At 45.9% G+C, this 27,410-nt stretch overlaps 1 protein-coding gene across 5 annotated transcripts in view; it reads left to right on the top strand.

The window, feature by feature from the left end:
* LOC147439220 (copper-transporting ATPase RAN1-like) overlaps positions 1-27,410 on the top strand; it is a 135,965-nt gene that overhangs the window by 22,597 nt on the left and 85,958 nt on the right. For all 5 annotated transcript variants that reach the window (XM_086485087.1, XM_086485084.1, XM_086485086.1 and 2 more), the window contains exons 2-3: positions 6,780-7,400; positions 7,493-7,922. In XM_086485087.1, coding sequence (XP_086341213.1) covers positions 6,780-7,400; positions 7,493-7,922 — 1,051 coding nt within the window. The remainder of the gene's footprint in view (positions 1-6,779; positions 7,401-7,492; positions 7,923-27,410) is intronic.

Here is a 27,410-nt window from a genome sequence, read left to right on the forward strand (position 1 = left end):
GCAGCGCCTTTGCCACGAATCGCCTAGCGCGAGAGGGTCGGCCCTTCTTGCGGCCCCCTTTGCAGATTCAGACATCCTCCCTTGCAGCTATCCCTCGTGGGCTGACGAGCATTGACATCCGACGCCGCTGGGACTTCTTCGACTACGGGTTCACTCGTTTTCTCGGCGATTCCGTAGTAGACCATGAGGCAGCCTGCTTCAGGGTCCATGTTTTGTTCCTCCCCGCTAGGGGGACAGAGTCCTTGGACTCAGCAGTTGGTTTCTCCTTCCCCCTCTGTGGTAGGGCCGAGACAGAGTGGTCCCTCGACTCAGTGGTGGGATGGTTGCATACACAGGTCTTAGAGTTCTCTCACCACATGGGAGAACTTGGAGTTACAGATATGCTGTAGACTTAGTGGCCATTGGCCAAGTTTGCGGTGACACCCCCAGACTCAGCAGGATGTAGGCACATTGTGGTGTACTTCTTTGCTGATACGTAGTGTTTTCCTTGCTTTGTGTACATTCATGAGGACTCCTGGACAGAGGAGATTGCTTTACGCACGGCTCGCTATGCTTGGGCTTGGGCTAGGCACTCATTGCAGTCACGCCTATCTAGAGGACGCTCGGATGCGGATTACTCCCCATTTAAGCCTGCCTCGAAGATAGCCCGTCTTGCTGCTGTGGCAGCATCTGTTCTCTCTCGCTCCCCATGAGGATCGTCTCATGGAACGTGCAGGGACTAGGTGGGCCCCAGTTTCAACGACAGCGGGGCCGATTGCGTCATGAGCTTCAACGTTGCCTTGTGGGAGAAGAGATTGATCTCTTTATGCTTTAGGAGCACCATCTGTGTGAGAGCCGCATTCAGCGATGTGTCAGATTTTGCGTGGACGATATGATACCTTTTGGTCAGCTGCTTTTGGACCTGGAGGCATCCAGGGTGGGGTATGTATGACTATTGCAGACTCATTGCAGCAGGCCATTGTGGGCAGAGGGATTATTGTGCCAGGTAGGGCTCAGTGGATTACTATGCAAGTTCAAGGTGGCCTTGTGGGCTTCCTGAACATCTATGCGCCGAATGTGGCGAGTGCTCGTGCAGAGTTTTGGTCACAGATTGTTGAGTCTTTGCTGCAAGCTGATCATTGGTGTATCGGAGGGGACTTCAACATGTTGGAGGACCCTTCTGATAGGATTGGTGGCAGCCATGCTACTGTGCATGGAGTCGAGTTGGCAGCTTGGGAGAGGTTGTGTATGACTTTGAGGGTCTCGGATACATGGTAGCACTCTGGTTTTGTGAGGCCCGCAGACAGTCTTGCCTTCTCTAGATCGGACCGCAGAGTGGGAGGAGTGAATCTATCACGAATAGATCGCTTCTACACTAGTGACCACTTCAGTGACTTGGGGGGATCAGTGGGCATCCTGGCAAGGATATCCTTCTCGGACCATGCACCAGTGATCCTCACGGTGGCAGACAGGCAAAGGAGTGGGAGCACGATGCTTCGCATCCCAGAGAGGGTCTTGTTGGACTCAACACTCAGAGAGAGGGTAGAAGCTCTCTGGACAGAGGGCATGGACAGCTCACTTGCAGACAGAGTGGCCTCAGGCCTAGCTCAGCTTAGCCACTTTTTTCTTCAGGAGTCGCTGGCTAGCCGGGCTGCAGCGAGAGGGGCGGAGCAGCGTCTCAGACGAGGCATTGCTTCACTACAGAGGATGCAGAAGCAGCATCCCGACAGTCCATGGTTGGAGGAGCAGTTACAACAGGCTCAACAGGAGCTTGCTAGCACTGAGGAGAGGTGTCATGAGTTTGCCTTTCACCGACAGGCATCTCAGTGGACCTAGGTGGGTGACAGAGTGACTGGTGCTTTTTTTGAGACAGTGGGACCTCGGCACTCGCATGCCAAGGTCACTCAGTTGAGGAGGCCCGATGGGTCAGTTGCTTGTGAGCGCGAGGATATGCGTGCAGTTGCTACTGACTTTTACCGTGAGTTACTGTCGGCTGAGCCTCAGTCAGAGCGGCAGGATGCATGCAGGGAGCAGGTTTGGGCACAGATGCCATGTCTTGTGACAAAGGAGATGCGCCAGAGGCTAGAGATGCCACTTCAGCTTGAGGAGATGCACACGGCTCTTAGGACCCTCCCTCGTGGTAGCTGTCCAGGTGAGGATGGGTTGACTCCCAGCTTTTTCTTGGAGTACTGGGACCTGCTTGGCCCAGATCTTTGTAGTGCTTTTCAGTACATTTTTCACACAGGAGTGATGCCTGACAGCATGAGTGAGGGCGTGATCTACCTCATTCCCAAGGAGGGTGGCTCCTTGGATGAGATTCGACAGTGGCGCCCCATCACCATCCTCAACTCAGTCTACAAAATTCTTGCCAAGGCTCTGAGTTTGAGGATTCAGCCACCTATAGAGAGCCTTATACATGAGACTCAGACAGGTTTTGTCAAGGAACGTAGTATCCTTGACAACATCTTTACTTTCTGGGAGGCTTCTGCCCTGGCACGGCTCCGTGGTGAGGACCTTGTGATTCTTCTTCTTGATTTTGAGAAGGCATACGACCGAGTTGACTGGGACTTTCTAGAGAGCACTCTCCGCAAGATGGGCTTCTCAGATGCTTGGATCAGAGGGGTGTCAGCTTTGTACAGACAGGCTCACAGTCAGGTGCTTCTAGCAGGAGGGAGAGGTGAGCGCTTCATGCTCACACACTCGGTCAGACAGGGTTGTCCTCTAGCCCCCTTTCTCTTTCTGTTCTATGTGGAGGCGATGAGCAGATTTTGGTGTCACAGCAGGTTGGTCTTCGGGGCTTAGCACTCCCTATTCGGGGAGATGAGCTACTGGACGCTGAGTTTGCCGACGACTCAGCCTTGTACTTAGATGGCCAGGAGGCCAATCTTCACAAATGTGAGCAGGCTTTGGAGACCTTCTGTTGTGCATCAGGCGCACTGATCAACTAGAGAAAGACAGTGGCTTTCTCGGTTAGCAGTGCTCTTGTGCCAGATTGGATGCCAGGAGAGGGTTTCAGGTGGATTCCCCCAGGGACTGCAGTTCGGTACTTGGGTTGTGAGGTTGGTTTGGACTTGTCTCCCGAGCAGCATATTGCTCCTCTTCTCCTGTCTATCAGGAGAAAGCTGTTACATTGGAGCTCAGCACGACTCTTCGCTGGCTGGTAGAGTAGTAGTTGCCAACCAGGTGCTGTTGGCGACTATGTGGTACATCACTTCCTGCTGGATCTTCTCGAGTTCTTGTATCAGTCAGGTAGAGAGGCTGATCAGGAACTTCCTTTGGTCAGGACGTGACACTCAGGTGGCCCGAGCCAAGGTGGCTTGGTCGGTCATCACGCTTCCTTGTTCTCAAGTAGGGCTTGGGATCATTGATCCAGCACAGCACAGCAGAGCAGAGCCCTTCTTGGGAAGTTCATAGTCAGAGAACTTCTTCCAAGTGAGGAGCCCTGGAAGGAGTTCTTGTTGCAGAGGCTTCGTGCCAAGGTGCCTCAGTCAGGAGACCCTTGGCAACCTTCGACCAGATGGATCTTTACAGAGATGCGCCGAGTTGGTTTGAGCAGGAGACTGGAGGACCGCTTCGCTGTGAGTTTGCTTCGTTCTTGGGAGCTCTTACGGCGTGGCCTGGAGCAGCGATAGCTGATGTGCACGGAGGAGCGCCTACGACAGCCCCTCGTCTAGAACCCCATGGTTAGCACTCAGAGAGGCCACTTGGTTGGTAGTCGGCCTCATGTTTCCTGGGGTCCCATAGCAGGTCCAGCGCGCTCTCTAGGTGACTGGCTAGAGTTCATAGGTTTGTCAAAAGAGGTGCAGGGTTTCCAGCTGCAGGGCATGAGAGAGGTGCAGAGCATGTGTCAAGACATCTCAGAGTCAGTTCCAGCTGAGTGGCTCACGCCTCTCGAGCCAGTAGCACCCCGGTGGATGGAAGCCTTCACTCGACTGGAGTTTCTCATTTCAGTCAGGGCCTGCTCAGAGACTGTCCCAGCCCTGTTCTTCGAGCTTCAGGGTGGGGGACAATTACAGCGAGTTGCAGTAGAGGCCCCGCAGGTAGCAGAGTGCTGTTTCCAGCGGATCCGAGTTGTGGGCATCTGTGGGAGGACTTGCGTCATAGACCCTGACCCAGCAGCTCTTGAGATTGGACACTGGAGGCTATGGGCTTGGGAGTGTTGTCCGCTGGCACGAGTACAGTGGGATCCTGGTGAGTGGCTATGGAGGGACCCCTTCTCTTCTGCAGACCACCCAGGAGTCCCCTTCTTTCAGTACACTGTTCGGCTTGGACGTCATATACTTGCAGCACAGAGAGAGGCCCGCCCCGCTGCAGCACGTCATTGGCAGGAGGAGGGCCTCACAGTCAAGTTCTTGGCAGCCTTTTGGCAAAGGCTGTGGGACTCCAGACACCCGAGGTGCGTCACTTTGTTTCAGTGGCTGGTTGCACACAGAGCTACAGCAGTAGGGAGCTGGCTTGTGCATAGTGGTCTCTCAGCCGCATGTGCAGCCTGTGACCAGTTGGTGGAGAGTCAGCGTCATTGTCTTTGGGACTGTCCCTCGGCCCAGCAGGTGTGGCTACGAGTTCTTCGGCTGATGTCTACTCTCTCCACAGCTAGACAATACACTTGGGGGGCAGCGGCTTGGTCCACTCTCACGGGCCCGGCACTTCAGTTTGAGCTATCTTCCACCAGCAGGATGGTAGTGATACAGGGGGGGCGACCTACACTCCAGCCTGCTACAGAGCTTACTCCACAAGAGTGGTGCAGTGAGAGAGAGGAGTGTTGGGAGCTCATCAGTGGCTTGACACTTTGGTTCATTTGGCGGGTCCGCTGTTTCCGCATTTTTGAGGCCCGCTGTGCCGCCAGCAGAGACTGTTCGTGACTTTTGGCTAGAGCTGATCCATACTCTCAGAGGACAGCTTGAGGGACTACAGAGCAGCTCCGACCGCATGCGGGAGCGCCGCGAGGCTTTCCTTCGACTCTGGCGCCCTGGGCCTTTTTACACCATTGTCCAGGGTGTGCTCAGATGGCACTACCGACCACCTGTGTGGCTCTTCCCTCCTCCCATCTCTTGATTTAGCCTCATTGTATATATGTTGTTCTTTCATTGGGAGAGTTTCCCCATCATGTTTGTTGTAGCCCTCTCTTGCAGAGGTGGTTGTAGCCTTACGGGCAGCTTTCATTAACTAATAGAAGGATCTTTTTCTCGGAAAAAAAAAAGGATGTGTGCACATCAAAGTCTGCTTCCCTTTCCCTTTATCCACAAAGAAAGACGCTACAGAAGTCGAAGCACCATTACACCTACGATCTGGGGGGGACTCTAGGGAAGAGGAAGGTTGCGGGGGTGGTAAATCTGAAGGAGGAGGCTGGAGGTGCGGCTCCGGACATTTTAATTGCATATGACAGAATTTACCACAACGAAAACATGAGTTGGTAAATTTGCCCCATTTCAACTAAAAGGGTCGTTCCCTACCAAGAGTCACTTGAGTTGATCGTTATACCTGTTGGCATAGGGATATCTATATCCCACAAGATGAAGAATCTATTGGTATTTGCATCCAACCTGGGAGGGCAAACCACTTTTCTCAAGTGGGCAGCCAGTAGAAGCAGAAGAAAGTGACGCCACGTGCAGGCAAAATCCACTACCTCCCATACCGGGAATTTATGTCGAATGAGACTTCGATAATCCTTGGTAAGAGCCCATGCCAATACATGTGTCATTTGTGTGTTAAAGAACAACGGTTACATTTCAAGTAGGGCCTCTCTGATCTCACTATCAGCCAATAAGACCTCATAGAATCCTCAGGCCCCAAAATAAACCCCTCGAACCACTTGACACTTAAGAAAAAAATCCACCCATTCTCCCACATTTTGTGGACGCTATGCATCCACCGACGGAAGGGTCCATTTCTTTGCGTCACTTGTAAAGCTTGTAAATGCAGGGGCTATTCATCATGTAACTGTAGAACCCTATGCAAAAGTGCTCACTCCAATGCACAGGCATCCACACTATGCCTCACACACACACACACACTTTTTTTGGTTGTAAATCTATTGGATTAATTTACATGTGGGAAGCCTCAACATGAGGAAAACCCACCATAAAGATCTATACAACGGAAAATGAGGAAGTCACTCCATATAGGAGCAAACTTCCAAACTAGAAACAGTCGTAGAAAAGTGTCAAAGTCGTGATGTCTATGTCTTTTCGTCTACAGCAATCAAACAAGGATTGCCGTAGAGAGCCTCTAAAGTGAGCGCAGAGCTGAAACTGTCGAGATTCAAAAAGCATCCGAAAGATCAGATACAAAGGGAGGAACAAAGAAGTGTTCTGTGATGTGAAAGCGCTAAAAGCATACATAGAAGAGCTGCAACACACACACACACACACACACACACACTTTTTTTTTAGTAATGTCACACACACACGTAAACATAAATCTGTATTTAGTCTTTCTCTTTAAATGAGAGAGACATTTTTGTTCTATGTAAGTTTTGTTCTCATAGGCCGCATTGGCCTCTTGAGATGTCAATATAGTGTCTTTTTCTTTTTGACCCTTTTTATAATCCATTCAAAATAGAAGCTTCTTTATTTTTGGTTATGCGTGTTTCTCTTGATTGTGGGTTTGTGCAGCCATTTTAGTCTCTTTGAGACCCTTTTTATGGTACACAAGTTCAGATGTTCTGACCTTATGAATGAGTGTTCACTGCAGGCAAACCTGTGTTATTTTCAAGGAGCATCTTTTATTAACTTAGTTTGGGATCAGGAGTGTAGGTTTTAATGTGATCAAGATAATGCTATAGTCTACTTTTCATGCAGGTGAAACATATCAAAGAAGCTGTAGAAGATGCTGGATTTGATGCAGAGATTTTGGGCGGAGATGTTGCATCATCTGTTCCAGGTATAAACAAGTCTAGAGCAACTGGTTGCGTCAGAATCACAGGTCTTAGCTGTGCGGCATGTGTTGGTTCTGTGGAGAGGCTATTATTCTCGCTCAATGGTGTAAGTGCAGCATCCGTGAGCCTAGCTGCAGGCATCGGTGAAGTGACCTATGATCGTCATATTGTTGACAAACCTCAGATTATACATGCTATCAGTGAGGCAGGGTTTGAGGCTGAATTTATTGAAAATGGAAGAAAAAATAAGGTGTGTTTAGCAATTGCAGGGATGACTTCTGATGAGGATGGCAAAGCTGTGCAAACCATGCTGCATCAACTGAAAGGAGTGAGAGAATTTGTTCTTGAGCCAATGTTGGAGAGGGCAGAGTTGACATTTGATCCAAAATATGTAAGGCTAAGAACGATTGTTGATGCTTTAGAGAGTATAGGTGGAGGAAGATTCAAAGTTTTAATATCAGATGTGCATAATTCACACTTGTCGGATGGCAAGGGTGAAGCTAACCGTCTCTTACGGTTGTTAAGATTGAGTTTAATCTTGAGTGTAAGCTTCCTAACGATTTATACCACTTTTTTTGTCATCCTCTTTTCATGTCCCCAGATCCATATCAGGTTTATATCTTATTTTGATTGCAGGTTCCAATTTTATTCCTGGGTTTTATTTGCCCTCGATTCTCTTTCTTCCATGATCTACTTACGCTACGTTGTGGGCCTTTCCTTGTAGTGGACTGGGCAAAGTGGGCTCTCGTGACTCCTGTGCAATTTATCATTGGAAGGCGCTTTTACGTGGGAGCGTATCGGTCTATCAAGAACATGTCAGCCAATATGGATGTACTGGTAGCTCTTGGAACAACATCCGCGTACATTTACTCTTTCTTCGCTTTGATCTATGCAGCAGTTACTGGACACTGGTTAGTGACGTACTTTGAGACTACTGTCATGTTGTTTAATTTCATCCTTCTTGGGAAGTATTTGGAGGGCGTTGCAAAGGGTAAAACTTCTGAAGCTATCGGGAAGCTCTTGAAACTTGCTCCATCAGCTGCTATTCTGCTCACTTTGGATCTTGGTAAGCCCTTTGGGCTTATTGTCTACTGGTGATTACATTAGGACAACATGAAATCTTCTCAATCATCCCTCTTTTTGGTGCATGTTCCATTAATTCAGCATACCTACATTGTGTTTATGCTTTCTGCTACCAGCATTTGATACTGAACTTTTTATATAGCTAGTGCACATATTTAATAATCATAGGGTTGCTGTTTTATTGTGTGGTGTGCTACTCAAGTTAATTTTATTCTTATAGGAGACTCACTTTCATCCTGCAATATCCATATCTTTTCGTTCTTGTTTGAGGGCAAACTGAAAAGAGAAATGAAATGAAATGAAGTGTTTAGTTACATCTATGAAAGGCCTAAAAGACCTATGAGACCAAAAAATTACATCATGAACAATGTCTAGTGCAGAGAATACAAAAGATTAAGGTAAGAAATGCTAAAATCTAAGCAAAAATGTGACCCTAAGAGTCAGCTGGTAGCATACCTCCCACTGTTAGTACCAACACATAAGCTTTCTCATGGGCCGCTGCATTGTGGCATCTTCCTCTATAAAGAACCTCGTAGGAGCTGCTCTATGCCTCTCGTTGATGGCCTTGATGCGGCCATGTGATGTGCGAGAGGGACCAGGGCGTCGAGGTCTACTAATCTTTGTAGCTCTATCTAGAAGAGTCCTATGAGCTGAAAAACGACGTGTCCTGGTGTCCTGGTGAGCACTGAGAACTACAGCTTTGGAAGAAATCTATCACCTGCCTTTGAAGAGGTCCTCTGCTAGGGTGTGTCAAGTTGTGTAATGAAGCATGTCTATACCTATGTAACTTCAACACGAATAGCCCAGGGAACCTTGATCAGTGTAATCCATCATCCTTGATAGAAGCCAGAGGCCCTCTTTGAAGAGACAATGTCCCCGTATCTCATAGTATACTGAGCATTGACATATGTAATGTCCATCTCTAAGCTACAAAGCTCGCATACCTGCTCCTCTAGAGGTTCCGAATTGTATCTACTTGTCTCTGTCTGTCGTGGTGACATCTTCTTCATATTCTTCTTATATCCAAGTTGAAGTGAAAATTTTCTTGAATTTTACCCACTTCATAGGTGCTTCTTTGCGTAACATAACAATATACCACCTACTCTATGCAAAGGCCGCCTTTGGCACTTTGGAGCATTCCGAGAACCGACCTCTCAAGAAGGCGACGCCAAACTACTGTATAAACTCAAGGGCTTGATGGGTGTCTTTGCAGCCTGAAAACGTGTTAAACCTGACTGCTTGACTCCCATCCTTGAACTCCTTGGTCTTCTCGTCCATTTGTTCACTGTCAGAAGAGGACGAGCTCTCCTCCTCTAAACTGCTAGATGGCCTCACATGCCTGCTAGACTTGTTCATAAATCTGCTTTTCTCTCTCTCTCTCTCTCTCTCTCTCTCTCTCTCTCTCTCTCTCTCTCCTTCTTCCGCCCTTTCTCATGCAGCTAGAGGACGATTAATTGTCAGAACTCTCTGAAGATGAAGAAAAATCTGAGTCATCCTCGAAACGAACACGCTTCTTGGATCTGCTTACCGCCTCAAAATTCAATTTCTAGCCCAAATAATCGGGGAAATTCACCGATTTTCTCTTCCGAGAGTGCTTTCACCCTTTCTCATATTCTCTTTGGAGCAAGAGGACGATTAATTGTCGGAACTCTCTGAAGATGAAGGAAAAAACGAGCACGCTTCTTGGATCTGCTTACCGCCTCAAAATTCGACTTCCGACCCAAATAACAGAGGAAATCCACCGATTTTCTCTTCCGAGAGTGTTTTAAGCCTTTTCATAACTGGTTCAGTCAAACTCTTTCTGCGAGTACAATTTCTTCTTTTCTGCACTCGACTTTTCTTTCAGCTTCCTTCCCGCTTTAAGAAGAGAACCGATGGCCTCTCGTCATCTCAAATGAATCTCATCAATCAGGTAATTCTTCGGATGCTTCACATATTTTGGGTTTTGGGAGTACTCGATCGATCTTTTTACATTTGTCAACCTCGGAGTTATATTTTGCAAGCATAATAATAAAGAAATACCGGAAGGGGTGCCAGTCTTTGGGGCCAACGCGTGTTGGCTCGGAACTTCGACGTGCCGTCTCTCTCTCTCTCTCTCTCTCTCTCTCTCTCTCTCTCTCTCTCTCTCTCTCATTTCATTTCATTTCATTTCTCTCTCTTGTCAAGTTCAGCGACTTTGCAGTTTCTCTTCAAGTTGCCATTGATTTCTCGCTTGGAGTGTCCAAGCCTGTAACAGTGGTATCAAAGATCAGAACGATTCTTATTGTACGGAGGATCCGATCCTTTTTGCAGCACGCATGGGTTCTCACGGAGAATCTGATAGAAACAACACCTCTCTGTGGGGAGATAAAGAGAAGATCAGTCCGGATTGGGAACTAAAGAAACCAATGGAGATTTAGGCAAATTTTTGGTGGGGAATTTTGCTAGAGCGGAGTACAAACATCAACTGCAGGTTGACAAATGTAAAAAGATCGATCAAGTACTCCCAATATGTGAAGCATCCGAAGAATTACTTGATTGATGAGATTCATTTGAGATGACGAGAGGCCATCGACTCTTGTCTTAAAGCGGGAAGGAAGCTGAAAGAAAAGTCGAGTGCAGAAAAGAAGAAATTGTACTCGTAGAAAGAGTTTGACTGAACCAGTTATGAAAAGGCTTAAAGCACTCTCGGAAGAGAAAATCGGTGGATTTCCTCCGTTATTTGGGTCGGAAGTCAAATTTTGAGGCGGTAAGCAGATCCAAGAAGCGTGCTCGTTTTTTCCTTCATCTTCAGAGAGTTCCGACAATTAATCGTCCAAAAATTTGCCTAAATCTCCATTGGTTTCTTTAGTTCCCAATCCGGACTGATCTTCTCTTTATCTCCCCACAGAGAGGTGTTGTTTCTATCAGATTCTCCGTGAGAACCCATGCGTGCTGCAAAAAGGATCGGATCCTCCGTACAATAAAGAATCGTTCTGATCTTTGATACCATTGTTACAGGCTTGGACACTCCAAGCGAGAAATCAATGGCAACTTGAAGAGAAACTGCAAAGTCGCTGAACTTGACAAGAGAGAGAAATGAAATGAAATGAAATGAGAGAGAGAGAGAGAGAGAGAGAGAGAGAGAGAGAGAGAGACGGCACGTCGAAGTTCCGAGCCAACACGCGCTGGCCCCAAAGACTGGCACCCCTTCCGGTATTTCTTTATTATTATGCTTGCAAAATATAACTCCGAGGGTCCAACTCTCTCCGAAACTCTATGTCCATATGCTCTCTAGAGAAGTGACCCCAAGGCCAAAATCCGTACAGTTGTGCCACATTAGTAGGTCAGCGCAAAAGGAGGGATTTCCGCATAGCTTGCCACGTTAGCATTTTGTACAGTCTGTGAAGTCATCAATCAGTGTGTGTTACGAAAATCTGCCCAGACGTCAAGCTTTTGTGTTATTTAAGGGTTAGTCCCCTCGGCTAGTGCTATTTAAGTTGTAGGGGATTAGGTTTCTTAAACCTTAATCCCTTAGGCCCCATCGGCCATCTTCTAGGTTCAGTTTCTTTTGTCCTCTCGGCCATGCCTTCCGAGCTGGGCACGCCACATCATCACTTCGTGACACATAAGAGAGCTATATGAAGAGATGAACTCAATGTCAGGTCAACAAGGTAGAGCGCCTTAAGAAAGCTGTGTTACCATATACATGTGGTAGTGATGTGTGTGAACACACTTAGGACCGTCGGGGCATTTTTCCCCTTGCTAGGAGGTTTTTTACCCCGTGCATTGTATATATGCCCATCACTCTAGGGCTATCTTATCTTTCCATCGCACACTAAGTAATACACTCTCTGTTGTGTGCCTTGAGCTTCCTTTGTCTTCTCCAAGTTGTGTGTGTTTTCCTGTAACCGTAATTCCAACAATTGGTATCATAGCAGGTTGCGTTCTCCCGGGCTTAGTTGCTAGTAGCTCCAACACACGCCTGCTCACTTTCTCCGATTTTTGTGAGCTTTGGCGAGTTTCTCAAGTCGACAAAGATTTTTTATTCAGGCTCATTTCGGCCTTCGTTTCCACTACAGGCAGTACTGCGCAGGCTATTTCGTCATTTTGTGCAAAAATTCTGTCAATGTCGTATTTTGCATAACAAGTCCCTTACAATATTCTACGGTTTGTGCTATATAGCACGTGTTGTTCCCGCTTTCTTTCTCCCTTTTCGGACAGTTTTCACATTAGGTGCAGCATTTACCATGGCTGACAACAACACAAATGTGTTCAAGATGTTTGCTGCTGAGGACAGAGACTGGATGGGGACAATTACCCTATGTGGGCTTATATGATGCAACATGTTCTTGTGTTGAAGGGCGTTTGGAACATTGTGGAGGGCATTGATGTACGTCCCGGTTCTGAGGATATAGGCGATGTTGAGGATGTTGCAGGTCTTGCTCCAAGGATTGTTGCTGTTAGAGTTGTTTTGCCTACGGCTGAGCAAGCTCATTGGGATGTAAAAGATGCGCGGGCTCATGAATTGATTGCATTGTCTATGAAGCGTCCTATTACTCTCCACATTCGTTCAGCGAAATCTGCAAAACAGGCTTGGGATATTCTGGCTAGTCTTTATGCAAGTCCCAATGAAGCAAAAATTGCATTGCTGCGTAAAGAGCTGGAGTCGAAGATTATGCATGAGGAAGATGACATGGACACTCTCCTTGCTGGTGTCAAGGATATCAATGAGCAACTTATTTCTGTAGGTGAAGTCATTTCGGACAGTTCCCTTGTGCAGACTGTTTTTGATGTCTTGCCAGATTCTCACCAGACTTTTGCTAGTACTTGGAGATCTATGACCAAGGAAATCCTGAAGTTGTCAAGTTTGATGCATTATGCACATTGCTTGCAAGAGTCACTTTCCAGAAAAAACAAGGCTAGACAGCGTGCAGTTAAACAAGCCTTTATTGTTGTTGAAAGAAACGGTGGTAATAGCAATGTAGCCACTTCTCATGGTTCTTCTACGAGTGGTAAATCGCATGGTCCTAATGCTTCTACTAGCAGCAATTCGTCTGGGAATTCTGGTGATAAGGGTAAAAAGAAGATGAGTTGCCATTATTGTAAAGCTAATGAAGGCCAAGGTACTTAAAGCTCTTAACAACTTCAAGTGTCTCATTGCTGTACACAATGCATGGCTTCTCCTTATGGTTCGTTTTCACAAGCATAACCTTTGTTTTGGATTCATTCACAATCAGCCCACTATGCAAGCAAAAGTTCTCAAGGACAACCATAAGCTTTTGTGCATCCTCTAAAGTGTGTGCTAAAAGCACTACATCATTGGCATACAACAAAAGCATGATTACCGCATTGCAAATAGTGACCTCTTCAAGCCTTCTACTTACACCAAAACTTCTAATAAAGACTAGCAAATCAACAATAGACCATTGCAAATGCCAAAAACTAGGTCCACAACTCTAACCGAACAATGAAAACACAAAGCTGAGCTTAGCTAACCAAATAGTGTCAGATGTATGCTGTCATTGTCACATAAAACTAAGAGCATCAAATAAATTCATAATGAATCATGATAATCCTCAGAAGTCCTGACTCTAATAAGTAGTAACTACTACAAACAGCACACTGCAAAGTTGGCACCTGCAAGAGAGTCGCACACATTGCATTGTACCTGTATCTCTGCTAAAACCAGTCGCTCTTGGCTGCATTAAGGCGTTTTTCGAAAAGAGAGGCCTAATCGGATGAAATAGAGCAGCCCACCCACACACAACACATACACACAAACGGTACGGAACCTATCCGTACGTACTGAACTGTACGGTACGGTTGTACTGTACCGTACCGTACGGATAGAATCTGTACGTACGTACGGATGCAACCTTGCAATTGACATATTATCTTCTCTTAGATTCGAGAAACCACAAGCATAAACTCACTTGGCACTTTGGATTTTTTTCATCCTTCTCCAAAAATTGTTACATGGAATCATATCAAAGGCTTTCTTAAAGTCCACAAAGCAACAATACAATCGCTTGCTTTCAACCTTCTTTCCTCCGTGAGAACACGAAGAGTAACAAGATGATCAATTGTGCTATGGCATCGATGAAAACCTACTTGTTCTTTTACACGCTTGCCATTCTCTGGAGGACCCCTCTGACAGCATTGGAGGTAGCCATGCTACTGTGCACGAGGCTGAGTTGGCAGCTTGGGAGAGGCTATGTATGACTGAGGGTTTCAGATGTTTGGCAGTACTCCGGCTTTGTGAGGCCTCCAGACACCTTGGCCTTCTCTCGCTCGGACCGCAGAGTGGGAGGAGTGAATCTATCTCGGATAGATCACTTTGGGAGGAGTGGCCACATCTGTGACTTGGGTGGATCAGTTTGCATTTTGGCTGGGACATCTTTTTCGAACCATGCACCAATGATCCTCACTATGACAGAAGATGGAGGAGGGGGAGCACGATGCTACGCATCCTTGAGAGGATCTTGTTGGACTCAGAGCTCAGAGAGCGAGTGGTGGCTCTTTGGACAGAGGGTTTGGACACGCAAGATTCCCCTACTGACAGAGTGGCCTCTGGACTTGCTCAGCTTAGTCGCTTCTTTCTCCAGGAGTCTACGGCTCGCCTAGCTGCAGCGAGGGAGGAGGAGGAGCATCTCCGACGGGGCGCCTTGCAAGGATGCAGGAGCAACACCCAAACAATCCTTGGTTGGAGGAGCAGTTGCAGCAGGCTCTTCAGGAGCTTTCCAGCATAGAGGAGAGGTGCCATGAGTTTGCTTTCCATCGACAGGCGTCCAGCCAGTTGCGGAGACCTGACGGGTCAGTTGCTTTAGAGCCAGAGGATATACGTGCAGTTGCTACTGAATTTTAACGTGACCTGCTGTCAACAGAGCCTCAGTCAGAGCGCCAGGATACATGCAGAGAGCAGGTTTGGGCATAGATGCCTTGTCTTGTGACTAAGGAGATGCGCCAGAGGCTTGAGCTGCCTCTTCAACTAGAGGAGCTCCATGGGCCCTCAGAGCACTTCCTAGAGGTAGTTGTCACGGTGATGAATGTTTGACTCCCAGTTTTTTTCTTGGAGTACTGGGACTTGCTTGGCTCAGACCTTTGCAGCGCTTTTCAGTACATCTTGCACACAGGAGAGATGCCTGACAGCATGAGTGAGGGCTTGATCTACCTCATTCCCAAGGAGGGTGGCTCCTTGGATGAGATTCGGTAGTGACAGCCCATGAACTTTCGAACGAACCGCCGATAGTAAGAACACAAACCCTGAAAGCTACGAACATCATGAACATTCTTCAAATCTAACCAATCTTTGATGGTCTCAACCTTGGCCGGTTCCATTTTCACAGAGACGACGTGTCCCAAAAAGTGAATTTCAAGTAAGAAAAACTCACTCTTCTTTTCATTCACCACCAATCGATGCTACCTTGAAAAACGTGTAGCAGGTGATGTCAATGCTCTGCCTTATTCTTGGAGAATACGATGATATCGTCAAAAAAGATGCCCACAAATGACCTGTACTCTCGAAAAATGCTATGTATCATCCTGTTAAACGTTGTAGGAGTATTTGTGAGACCAAAAGGCATCACCAAATACTCCTGAAGTTCAAAGGACGTCCTGAATGCAGTCTTGTATACATCCCCAGGAGCAATCTTGATCTGATGATAGCCACTTTTCAGGTCGATTCTACTGAAACAAGTAGAACCCTTTAACCTGTCTAGTATATCATCGATCCTTGGTATTGGAAACATGTTCTTGATGGTGATTTTATTGAGAGCCCTGTAGTCAATGCACATTCTCCAAGATCTATCTTTCTTTAGAACTAATAGCACTGGCAAACAAAATGGTGATGTACTGGGTTGAATCAATTCTTTTTCCAACAATTCTTTCGCTTGGTTCATAATCTCTTCATTTTGGGCTCTGCTTACTTTGTAAGGTGGCCGGCTCAGTGGCGTACTTCCCGGAATCAAATCAATCTTGTGACCTTCAAGACGTTGAGGAATTAACTCCTGGTAAACCTTGTGAGAAAGAGTAAGTCTGAGCTGTTGGAATTAGGGTTGCAGAGAAACACACACAGCTTGGAGAAGACAAAGGAAGCTCAAGGCACACAATAGAGAGTGTATTACTTAGTGTGCAATGGAAAGATAGCTAGCCCTAGAGTGATGGGCGTATATACAATGCACGGGAGAAAAAACCTCCTAAAGAGGGAAAAAATGCCCCGGCGGTCCTAGTGTGTTCACACACATCACTACCACATGTATATGGTAACAAATCCCCCCTAGAGTGATGCGGTGAACGAGAGCTGGCACATGAGTAAAGGGAAGTGCCATGCCCTAAGGACATGATCAATCCACAAAGGGGAGTAAGCTCAAAGCTTTGCGGAAAGCTTCAAGCTTCTCACGAGACAATGCCTTTGTGAAAAGATCTGCAAGGTTGTCCTGTGTTGGCACATAAGCCAAGTTGATCTCTCCTGCTGAGAGCCTCTCCCTGACATAGTGGTAATGCACCTCAATGTGCTTTGTGCGAGCATGAAAAACTGGATTCCTTGCAACTGCCAATGCGCTCTGACTGTCAGTGTATATAGTGTTGGCAGCGTCCTGTCCAACACCCAAATCAGCCATAAGGCGTCTGAGCCATACACACTCAACCGTAGCTGTGAAGACTGCCTTGTACTCAGCCTCACAACTCGAAGTGGCCACAGTAGGTTGCTTCTTGCTCAACCATGATATACATGGACTGCCAAGCATGAAACAAAAACCACTTGTGGACACTCTCGTGTCAAAACAACCAGCCCAATCTGACTCCGAAAAAGCATGTAAGTCTGGCGGCAATGATCCCCCCTTGGGATAAAACAAGCCAAGATGTAAAGTGCCACTAAGGTAGCAGCCTCTTGACAGCCTGCCAATGCTTAGACCCTGGGCTATGCATAAATCTGTTGACCTGTGAGACTGCAAACTGAATATCCGGCCTCGTGTTGCATACATAAATGAGGCAGCCAACAGCAGTTTGGAAAAGAGTGACATCAGCAGGATCGCCAGCATCATCGCCAGCATCATCGCCAGCATCATGTAGACTCAACTTCAAACCTATTTCCATGGGAGTGGCAATAGGTTTGCAATCCTCAAGTCCAAACTTACATAGCAATGTCTCTATGTAACTTTTCTGACACAAGGCAATACCACCATCATACTGCTTAAACTGTATACCCAAGTAATGATGCAACAACCCCAAATCTTTGATCTTGAAAGTAGCATTCAAACCAGCCTTAAATTCAGCAATATGTCTGTCTCTCATTTGGTCCAGTGATCAGCAAATCATCAACATAAAGAACCACAATGAGAAGTACATCACCCTCACGCTTTACATACAATGTGCTTTCTGTTGGACTGTTACGAAAGCCTTGTTTGACCAAATGAGTGTCAGCTTTCTCATACCAAGCACGAGGAGATTGCTTCAACCCATACAAAGCCTTCTTACATCTGCACACTTTGTCCTCTTGTCCTTTTATGACAAAACCGCGAGGCTACGTTACATAAACTTCCTCAAATATGTCACCATTCAAGAAAGCAGTAACAATGTCTGATTGACGTACATCCCAACCAAAATGAGCTGCCAATGCACATAGAAAACGTACAGTAATCATACGACAAGTGGGAGCAAAAGTCTCTTCATAATCTATGCCTTTTCGCTGTGCATAACCTTTTGCAACAAGTCGAGCCTTATGGCGATCCATCTCACCATCCGGCTTGCGTTTCAACTTGTAAACCCACTTCGTACCAATGGTCTTTTTGCTAGGAGGCAAATCACATAAAGTCCATGTGTCATTTTCTATAAGTGCATCATATTCTGATTGCATGGCAGCCATCCAATTTTCTGAATTCTCTGCTTCATCAAAAGACAGAGGCTCCTCAACATCATGTAAGCTAGATACAGCCAAAGCATAACATTCTGATGCATAAGATGCATGGCGAGAGCCTGAACGAGTATGACTAGACAAAGGTGCATCCAATTTACTGTCACGCAAAGTGTGCACCAGCCATTTTGGCATACCTCTAGCCTGCTCATTTTCAGCCCTTTCCTCATCAAGTACATCATGTACATCTACACTAGTAATAGGCTGATCTAAAACATTTTCAGAAACCCCCATAGGCTGTACATTTGCCTCATTGGAACTTACATTCGTATTTCCACCACTGAAAAGAGGCAACAAAGTGTTATAAATGTCCTGTGAGCTTACATTACTGTCTCTAGTACATGACAGCAAGGGCTGAACAGAATCTTCCACAAACACTACATCCCTTGAAACCAGAATACGTTTTGTTTGCGGATGATACAACCTGTAACCTTTGCTTTCAGCACTATAACCAACAAAAATACATTTGACAGCCTTATCATCCAATTTTCTGCGCTGCACTTGTGGCACCAAAGTATATGCCAAACAACCAAAAACACGCATGTGCTCAATAGAAGGCTTTCTATCATGCCATGCTTCATATGGAGTAATAGACTGCAAAGCTTTCGTAGGACACGTGTTAAGTACATAAGTGGCACACATGATGGCCTCAAGCCAAAAAGAATGCGGCAAAGCTTAACTTTTGACCATACATCGTGCCATTTCCGTCAGTGACCTGTTTTTTCTCTCAGCAACACCATTTTGTTGAGGTGTATAAGGCACTGTACATTGGTGTTTTATCCCACGACTAGCCAGAAATGCATTAAATTCATGAGACATATACTCCCCCCCTAGATCAGAATGGAGGGTGCCCATAGTACATTTCGAGACATTTTCAGCCATAGCAAGAAATTGTCTGAAGCACATAAAAACTTCGGACTTCGCTTTAAGCGGAAATACCCATGCATGCCTGGAGTAATCATCAATGAAAGTCACGAAGTACAGGTAATTGCCCAAGGACGGAGTTTGCATGGGCCCACAAACATCACTATGCACAAGTTGCAACCTGCATGTGGCCCGAATTGAACCATCCTTTGGAAATTTAGAACGCTGCATCTTACCCAAAATACAGCCTTCACAAACATGTTTGATAGGTGCTTCAAGAGGCGGCAAAGAAGCAACCATATCAGATTTCTGTAAACGCAGCAAACTGACAAAATTCAGATGACCAAAACGTGCATGCCAAAGTTTTGCATCTGAAATAGCCCTTGAATCTGCAACAGCATTTGCAAAATTTTGTCCACACTTGTCATACAAAGTGAGCTTATACAGCCCACGGCACAAAAGCCCAGATGCAACAATTTCATCACCAAAACTGAGATCATGAACTGTACATCTGTCATCCACAAATTTGACTGCAAGTCCAAGTCTAGCAAGTGCGGATACAGACAAGAGATTCTTCTTGATCCGAGGTACATAAAGTGCATCAACAAGTGTGAAGGAACTGCCATTAGCAGCAGTGAGCATAATCTTTCCAACTCCCTGAACTGAATAAGAGGCGTTGTTGGCACAAGTGACTGAATTCCCATGAGGGACAGACTCGAGAGAGGTAAACAATTCACGATGTGAGGTAATGTGCTTTGTAGCACCACTGTCAAAATACCACACATGTGAATCTACAGCAAGTGACAAGCATGCATCATGGACAACAGGATTGTAAGTGCATCCTGCGCTAGAAGCCCATTCTGCATCAACATCAGCATCACAGTCTCCTTTCACAGAAGACTCAACAATGGCTGTATTTGTAGTGGAACGAGCATTTGCAGTGGAACCACCCTCTTTCTTCTTAGCCTCTTTGGCCTTCAACTTAGGACACGACTTGATCAAGTGATCATTAGCTTTACAATAATGGCAACACATCTTCTTTTTGCCCTTATCACCAGAATTGCCAGACGAAGTGCTGCCAGCAGAAGCATTAGGAACAAAATTTTTGCCACTCGCAGCAGAACCATAAGAAGTGGTTGCATTACTGCTACCACCCTTTCTTTGAGAAGCAATAAAAGCTTGTTCAACTGCACGCTGCCTAGTCCTGTTTTTTCTAGAAAGTGACTCTTGCAACAGCAATGTACATAATGCATCAAACTTGACAACTTCAGGATTTCCTTGGGTCATCAGTCTCCAAGTACTAGCAAAAGTCTGGTAAGAATCTGGTAAGGCATCAAGAACAGTCTGCACAAGGGAACTGTCTGAAATAACTTCACCTGCAAAAATAAGTTGCTCATTGATATCCTTGACACTAGCAAGGAAAGTGTCCATATCATCTTCCTCATGCATAATCTTCGACTCCAGCTCTTTACGTAGCAAAGCAATTTTAGCCTCATTGCGGCTTGCATAAAGACCTGCTAGAATATCCCAAACCTATTTTGTAGATTTTGCTGAACGGATGTGAGGAACAATGGTGCGCTTCACAGACAACGCAATCAATGCATGAGCTTGCGCATCCTTAACATCCCAACGAGCTTGTTCTGCCGTAGGCAAAACAACTCTAACAGCAGTGTTACAGGAACAGAATAATAGAGATAGACAGCAAAGACAGAGAAAGAGATCTTTGTATTGATAGTGTTTGATACAACAGAGGAGTAATAAAATATATGGGCTCACTCCGTTGTACGGAGCTCGAACCTCTCGACCACCCCCGAGCTTTAGTTCGCTTGCATGCAGCGTCTCACTCGCACTCGCACTCGTAGAAGAGAGATCGGTGAATGATCCCCAAAACGCACCACCCGTCTTTCTTTTCTGGTTTTTCCTCCAAAAGCATGCGACCTCCCAAAATAGCCGCTTTTCTATTTTTGGCGTTCGGTCGACTCGACTTGCGCGCCAAGTATACCTGCGAGAATAAGGTAAAAACGTGATCGCGAAGCGATCCGTAAAGGTTAGATAACTCCCAAACAGAGCCAAAACAGCTCAAGTCTGTCTCACACAATCTTGTTGCCCTCGCTGCGCTCTTCGACAACTATGTGATGGAAAATTTCCATAGCCTGCTCTGATTTGCTGAAAATCAACCTGCAAAACAGCATTTTCTACAAAAACGATGCAAAAACAGCAAATCCCACTTTTTTCTTAATCTTTGGCCCTCAACGAGCATCAAAACATCAAAATCTCTAAAGACTCAGAGAACCAAAGTTGTTCCTTATAACACAGGCTTCAATCGCTTCATACATCACTTTTTCAAAATCCCACGTTAACACCTTCAAAAATGCCCCAGAAAGTGCCTTCCGGATCAAAAAATTTTATTGGACGGAAACAATCCACACTTCCTTCTACACAGTGGACTAACTTTAAAACGACCAAAACTTCCTAGAAAAACAAAATTTATTGCTAAACACCTCAAAATCAAGTCTTGTTACAAGCAGCAAGACCTGCAACATCCTCAACATCGCCTACATCTTCAGAACCGGGACGTACATCAATGCCCTGCACAATGTTCCAGACGCCTTTTGACACAAGAACATGTTGCATCATATAAGCCCACATAGGGTAGTTGTCCCCATCCAACCTGTCCTCAGCAGCAAACATCTTGAACACATCTGTGTTGTTGTTGTCAGCCATGGTAAATGCTGCACCTGATGTGAAAACTGCCCGAAAATAGGAGAAATGGAGCAGAAACAACACGTGCTATATAGCACAAACCGTAGAAGACTATAAGGCACCTGTTATGCAGAAAACGGCACTGACAGAAATTGTGCACAAAATGACGAAATAGCCTGTGCAGTACTGCCTGTAGTGGAAACGGAGGCCGAAATGAGCCCAAATCAAAATTCTGAGCAGACCGAGCTCTTCGAGTGCCCCCAAAATATTTGTTGACCTGCGAACGCTTGCCAAAGCTCACTGAAATCGGAGAAACTGAGCAGGCGTGAGCTGGAGCAGGCGATTAAGCCCGAGAGGACGTGACGTGCTCTGATACCAATTGTTGGAATTAGGGTTGCAGAGAAACACACACAGCTTGGAGAAGACGAAGGAAGCTCAAGGCACACAATAGAGAGTGTATTACTTAGTGTGCAATGGAAAGATAGCTAGCCCTAGAGTGATGGGCATATATACAATGCACGGGGGAAAAAACCTCCTAAAGAGGGAAAAAATGCCCCGGCGGTCCTAGTGTGTTCACACAAATCACTACCACATGTATATGGTAACATGAGCTTACTTTGTAAGGTGGCCGGCTCAGTGGCGTACTTCCCGGAATCAAATCAATCTTGTGACCTTCAAGACGTTGAGGAATTAACTCTCCTAGTAAACCTTGTGAGAAAGAGTCAGTCTAAGCTTGCAAAAATTCCTGTCGTTTCAAGTTTGACATTTTCTTGTCATCTATCTCGTTTAAAAAGATGGAGTAAACAAAGAGACTGGATTTCATTAATTTGGAAACGGCCGAAGCCATTGTGAAGTGGGACTGACTCACGCTTCAATTTTACATCAAGTACTATCTCTCTACCCTTTTCATTCTTCAAAATTTCCTTTCTTGCCTTGTAGTCGACCACCACATTATTCTTGTGGAACCAAGAAAGGATATCACACCTCTCCAAAGGCATGATATACAAATACCCCTGACAGTGCAACCAAAGTTTGCCTACGACAAGTGCAATGGCAACATCCCGTCGGGTGCCGATAGAACTGCCTCAGTTGGTGGTCCCATTTCATTTGGCATAATTCAAGTGGAGCCGCCGATTCAGTCGAAATGAAGTTGTCCTTGGCTCCGTCGAAGAAGAAGAGGGCTTCTTGATCTCGTACTTTGCAGCATTCTCTGCAGAGCTCCGTACTTTCATCCATTTGATCAGGGTCGGTCCCCACGAAATCTGCTACCATAGTACCAGGGGACCAAAATTTGCTACCAATCCATCTTTTGTCTTTCTCTTCTTTGCTCGCTCCTCCGCTACTCTAGAACTCTCAAGCTTGTCCTCTGGCTGCTCTTTTGGCTCCTTGTTAGGGCACTTGGCTAAAACATGCCCATGTTCACCACAATCGTAACATTTATCCTCCTTGAAGTATTCGGCTCGTTGCTTTGCCGATAGTTGAGGGTGAAGGTTCTTCTGTTGCTTTCCCTTCCTTTTGTTACAGTTGTTCGTAACTTGTCCGGTCCGAGCTGTGATCAATCAATCTTTGGGGTACGTAAGAGTGCCCCTATGCATTGCAAACCCTTGCTTTGCATGTCCCATCAGTTGTTGCATGGACTTAGACTTCTGCAGTAGACAATAATCTCGTATTTCTTCAGGTAGACCACAACAAATTCATTCTATCTACTGCTTGAGTGTAATTTTCTTGAAAGAAGAGGCAGGTAAGAAAGTGTCCCAAAATCTCTAACAGTAAGTATCTAGGGTGTCTTCCTTGGTCATCCTCAAATGATTCCAAGCTGTAATCACATCTCGTTCGTATTCTTGAGTGAGCCATGAGGAAGTAAATACTCTTTTGAAATGAAGCCGCTTTGTTGGTGCCTCCCTCTGTAGAAGCAGGGTAGACCACCAAGTTTGGGCGTTCCCTTTGAGGTAAGATGCCACCCTCCGGAATATGCAATATCAAACTATTGAATGAAAGTTAGGGCCTTATGAGTATCCTTAAAGCCAGAAAAAGTGTCAAACTTTATTGCTTGCCCGCCCTCCATAAACTCTTTTGGTTTCTTCCCGGTTGGCTCTATAAGAATGCTTCCTCTTTGGAAACATTGCCCCATCAGACTTTGAATTGTCCTAGAAAGAGGAATCCTCGTATGAACTGTCAAAGTACTTCCCAGATCTTCTATGGGATCGACCCTTCTTCTTGCCTTCGCTGTGTCTCTGGATCTTTCTTCTCTTCTTGCCCTTTCTTCCCTCGTCACTGGACTCGGAGGTTGAAGAATTGTCAGAGCTATCAGAAGAAGGCGAGGACGAACTAGAAACATCCTCAACTCTAACGCGTTTCTTTGCCTTCTTGGCATTTTCAAAAGTAGATCTCCGACCAAATAGCCTAGATAGTCTACTACTCGACTCTGCCTTCCAGGCAACTTCTTGGTCTTCATTAGTCTATTGACTTGTCGTTCTACTGCTTCTTCAAACTCATCCTCTGAATAACCTTCTGGGCAGGAGACCTAGGTGTAGTTAACTTCTTTGATATTGACTTCAGAGGTGATCTGATGATGGAATTGCCATCTGGAATGCAGCTCGTCAAGCAGGTACTTGGCCAAAAATTTCGCATACTGCGGATCCTTGGAGTACCGAAGCATGTGTTGGGCACAAGCGTCAACATGCTGTTGCCAGTGGATCTCCATGTTTTTGTACTTAGTAGGTGGAGATAGCCGTACTGCTTCGAAGCTTCAGAAGATAGACGATGTCCATTGGAATCTTCATTGTTTCGGCCCGGGCCTGAATGGTCAGATGCCACAATTTCCTCCTGGCGGAATCCGTCGACTGAATCCATGTGTGTTGTGAATAAAGAGATCAGATCCTTCATAGAAGAAGAATTGACTGAGCTTTGATACCACTGATACAAACCTGGACACTCCAAGTCGGGAATCTACTACAACACACATGAACAAAACTGAGAGAGAGAGACGACACGGCACGACGAAGTTCCGTGCCCAGAGAGATTGGCCCCAAAGACTGACACCCCTTTCGGTATTTCTTTATTATTAATGCTTCACAAAGTACTATGTCCTGGTCTCAATAGTGCTCCCAAGCGTATCTGCTTGAAAATGAGGCCTTGGCACTTAATTTATAGGCCCTGGGCCTTCCAGAAGCATTGTACATGAAAAGCTTCAAGTCTAAAAGCATCTAGGTCACAAAAGCTAGCGCTCCAGCAGCCAGCGCAAATCACGGAATCCGTACAGGTGTCACGTTAGCAGCCATCGAATTTGCGGGGCGTCAGTGCAGCGCTGCCACGTCAGCATCTCCACGCGATTTGGGGGTCCTGCTTTATTTTAATCCTCTAGTGCCCCTTTGGACAGGACCTGTAAATTGGTACAACTTATAAAAGTGAAAGTCCTTCCATTTTTGGCCTCTCGGCTTGGTTTTGCAAGTTGGTACCACTTCTTGTGTATCTTTCAGCGGGGCTCTGACCTCTTTCTATTCGGAGTCTGTCCTCTAGGTCATGCCACGTCATCACTTTGTGACAATAACGATTGTAGAAGTCTCCACGGACCAAATCCCAAGTAAATAGTGATTTCCCAAACCTGGCAAGAAACTACAGCACGTTGAATTCTCTGTCTTTGGCCTCTAATTTGCACCACAACACCTGTTTGGTGATTCCCTAGCTTCCGCAAAGCCTCTGGGACTTGTAGGCATCAATACTGGCCAAAACCCTGAACCTGCAAAAAATTATGGCAAGCTGTAATTCTCTGTTTTGCGCTCCGATTCGCGTGCCGATCACCCCTATGGGTAGCCCTCAAGCTCCTGCACGTGCAACGTTACTTGCCCTTTGATTTAGATGAGATTCCTCGTGAGAATCTCTCTAAATTGTCGTGTATAAGCACCTGAGGCTTTCCCGAGGCTCCCTTGGTGTTACCTTGCAGTTTAGGTGCGAAACTCTAAACCTACAAATAAACACAGCAGGCTGTATTTCCCTGTTTTGCATCATTCTGAGCCAAGCAAACACATCTATGCGTGTCTCAAAAGCTCCCACACGCAATGGGATAGTTCCCCTTTGAATTGGACGAGTTTTCACACGAGAAACTTCTCCGTTTTTGCAAATCTTTGTGATGGAACTATGCGTACCTATGGGGGATCAGCAATTAGCTAATCTGGTTCCTGTACATAAGGCTTTTTCCTTGGCAAATGTGCATAAAACCCCCAGAATTGTACATGGTCATCTGAGAAGCCCAACTAGTGGGGCGTTACCATATGTGCAAAGGGGAGAGAGATGCACGAGATCAAATCATCGCGCTACATGAGATAAGGGAGAAGGCAAGCTTTCCATTAAAGTTGTGATCATGTGCACCCACTAATCACACACAATGTAGATCATATCAAAGATCTAGCTGAGCCTTGGATACAACAGAGTGTATCGGCTAGAGACGAGAAGCCACCTTGCTAATTGAGAAGTATCATGCATATTTACGGGGATCCACCCATACAAAATCAAACCAAAGACTTAATACAATCAATAGGCCTTGCCCTCACATGTCTACCATGCATTAGGAAATCCAGCACTAGAAGCCAATCAAGAGAGCCACCAAGAGCTACCATCTGGAGAACTTCATCCATCTATCACAAAGCACCACCCATGTGATCTCAACCATCAAGCCCTGACATAGACTCGAGCACCCACCACATGGCACAAATAGACCTAAACACAAGGAAAATGAGGGTGCCACCATGGGTCCCCTAGACCACATACATCTATCTCCATAGACCACCAAAGCGTGAACTAGAGCAATAAGACAAACTAAAAGAAGACCCATGTAGTCAAAGAAATCCCATCACTTGCGAATGTCGAAACTGGTTAGACGCGCAGGACTGTCGCAAAAGGAGAGGCCTACACCACAAGTGGCATCCTCAGGAAGGGCAGTCCCTCTTGGGCCACCTCGCTTGTAGCAAAAGCGTTGCCAAGAGATCTCCGAGTTGTTGAAGAGTGTCTAGTCTACTGAGCCGGAGGTGGAGGAGGAAGGAGGGGAGAAACAACGCATGGGTGGAAGCACAGCAGGCAGCGAGCTGAGGATAAATCAACTTAGCAAGGCAAGGAAAATTCCATAGGGGATCAGTTTAGGCAATTAATAGGCCAATAGTGTAACATTCCCTCTCCAAATTTGACCTGTGACACTTTACCGTAGTGGTTTATGTGTATGGTTCTGTTTCGAAGGTGTTGGGATCACGCCTGATCCTGTACTGACTCCATTATATTCCAATCTTGTTTTGCATCGCATCTCTCTGCGTGCTTCGTCCTGCAAACTTAGAACTTGGCAATTTTTTTATTAAGAGAAAGTTTTGTCATCGCAAAGAGGAAGCTTGAGATGAAACTTAATTTACACCTCATTTGACAAGAAGCACCAAGCTTCAAGCATTGGCCCCTTCACACTACAATTAGCATCACACATACCCCACCATCCATCATGAGTAGGCAGATCACCAATACCCTGCATCATCTTGCACCAAGAGGGGGGAATAGGATCATCAACCTCTGCAATCCAAGTTTGTTTCCCTTTGGGCATACCAAACTCCAGCGATGAAGTGTGCATCCCAACAACAATGATGTGACGATTGAGCAAGGGATGATGTAGGCTATTTATCGAGCCAGCCCAATCAATGATTCCACATCCCCAACTGGCTCACCTCAAAATCCCGAATAGAGCGGTTTAAAACCAATGGTTGACGCTTGAAATCCTCCAAGGTCTTGTAAGAGTGTGCAATGGAAGTGAAACACAAACACGGGAACATGAGAGAGAGAGAGAGAGAGAGAGAGAGAGAGAGAGAGAGAAATGAAATGAAATGAAATGCTATATTAAACGTCTTCAAAAGGCCAAACTGATATATGAGACCAAACGATGCAATCCTTGTGGATCTAATCCAATGTATGGGTACAAAAATAAAATGAAGTAAAGTCAAAGACTAAAAACAGAAAGACTAAAATCGTCAACGTGAAAATCATCATCATCATCCTTGCCCG

The sequence above is a fragment of the Adiantum capillus-veneris genome, chromosome 16, assembly GCF_014529385.1.
Source record: "Adiantum capillus-veneris isolate H3 chromosome 16, ASM1452938v2, whole genome shotgun sequence".
NCBI classification, from domain to species: Eukaryota; Viridiplantae; Streptophyta; class Polypodiopsida; order Polypodiales; family Pteridaceae; genus Adiantum; species Adiantum capillus-veneris.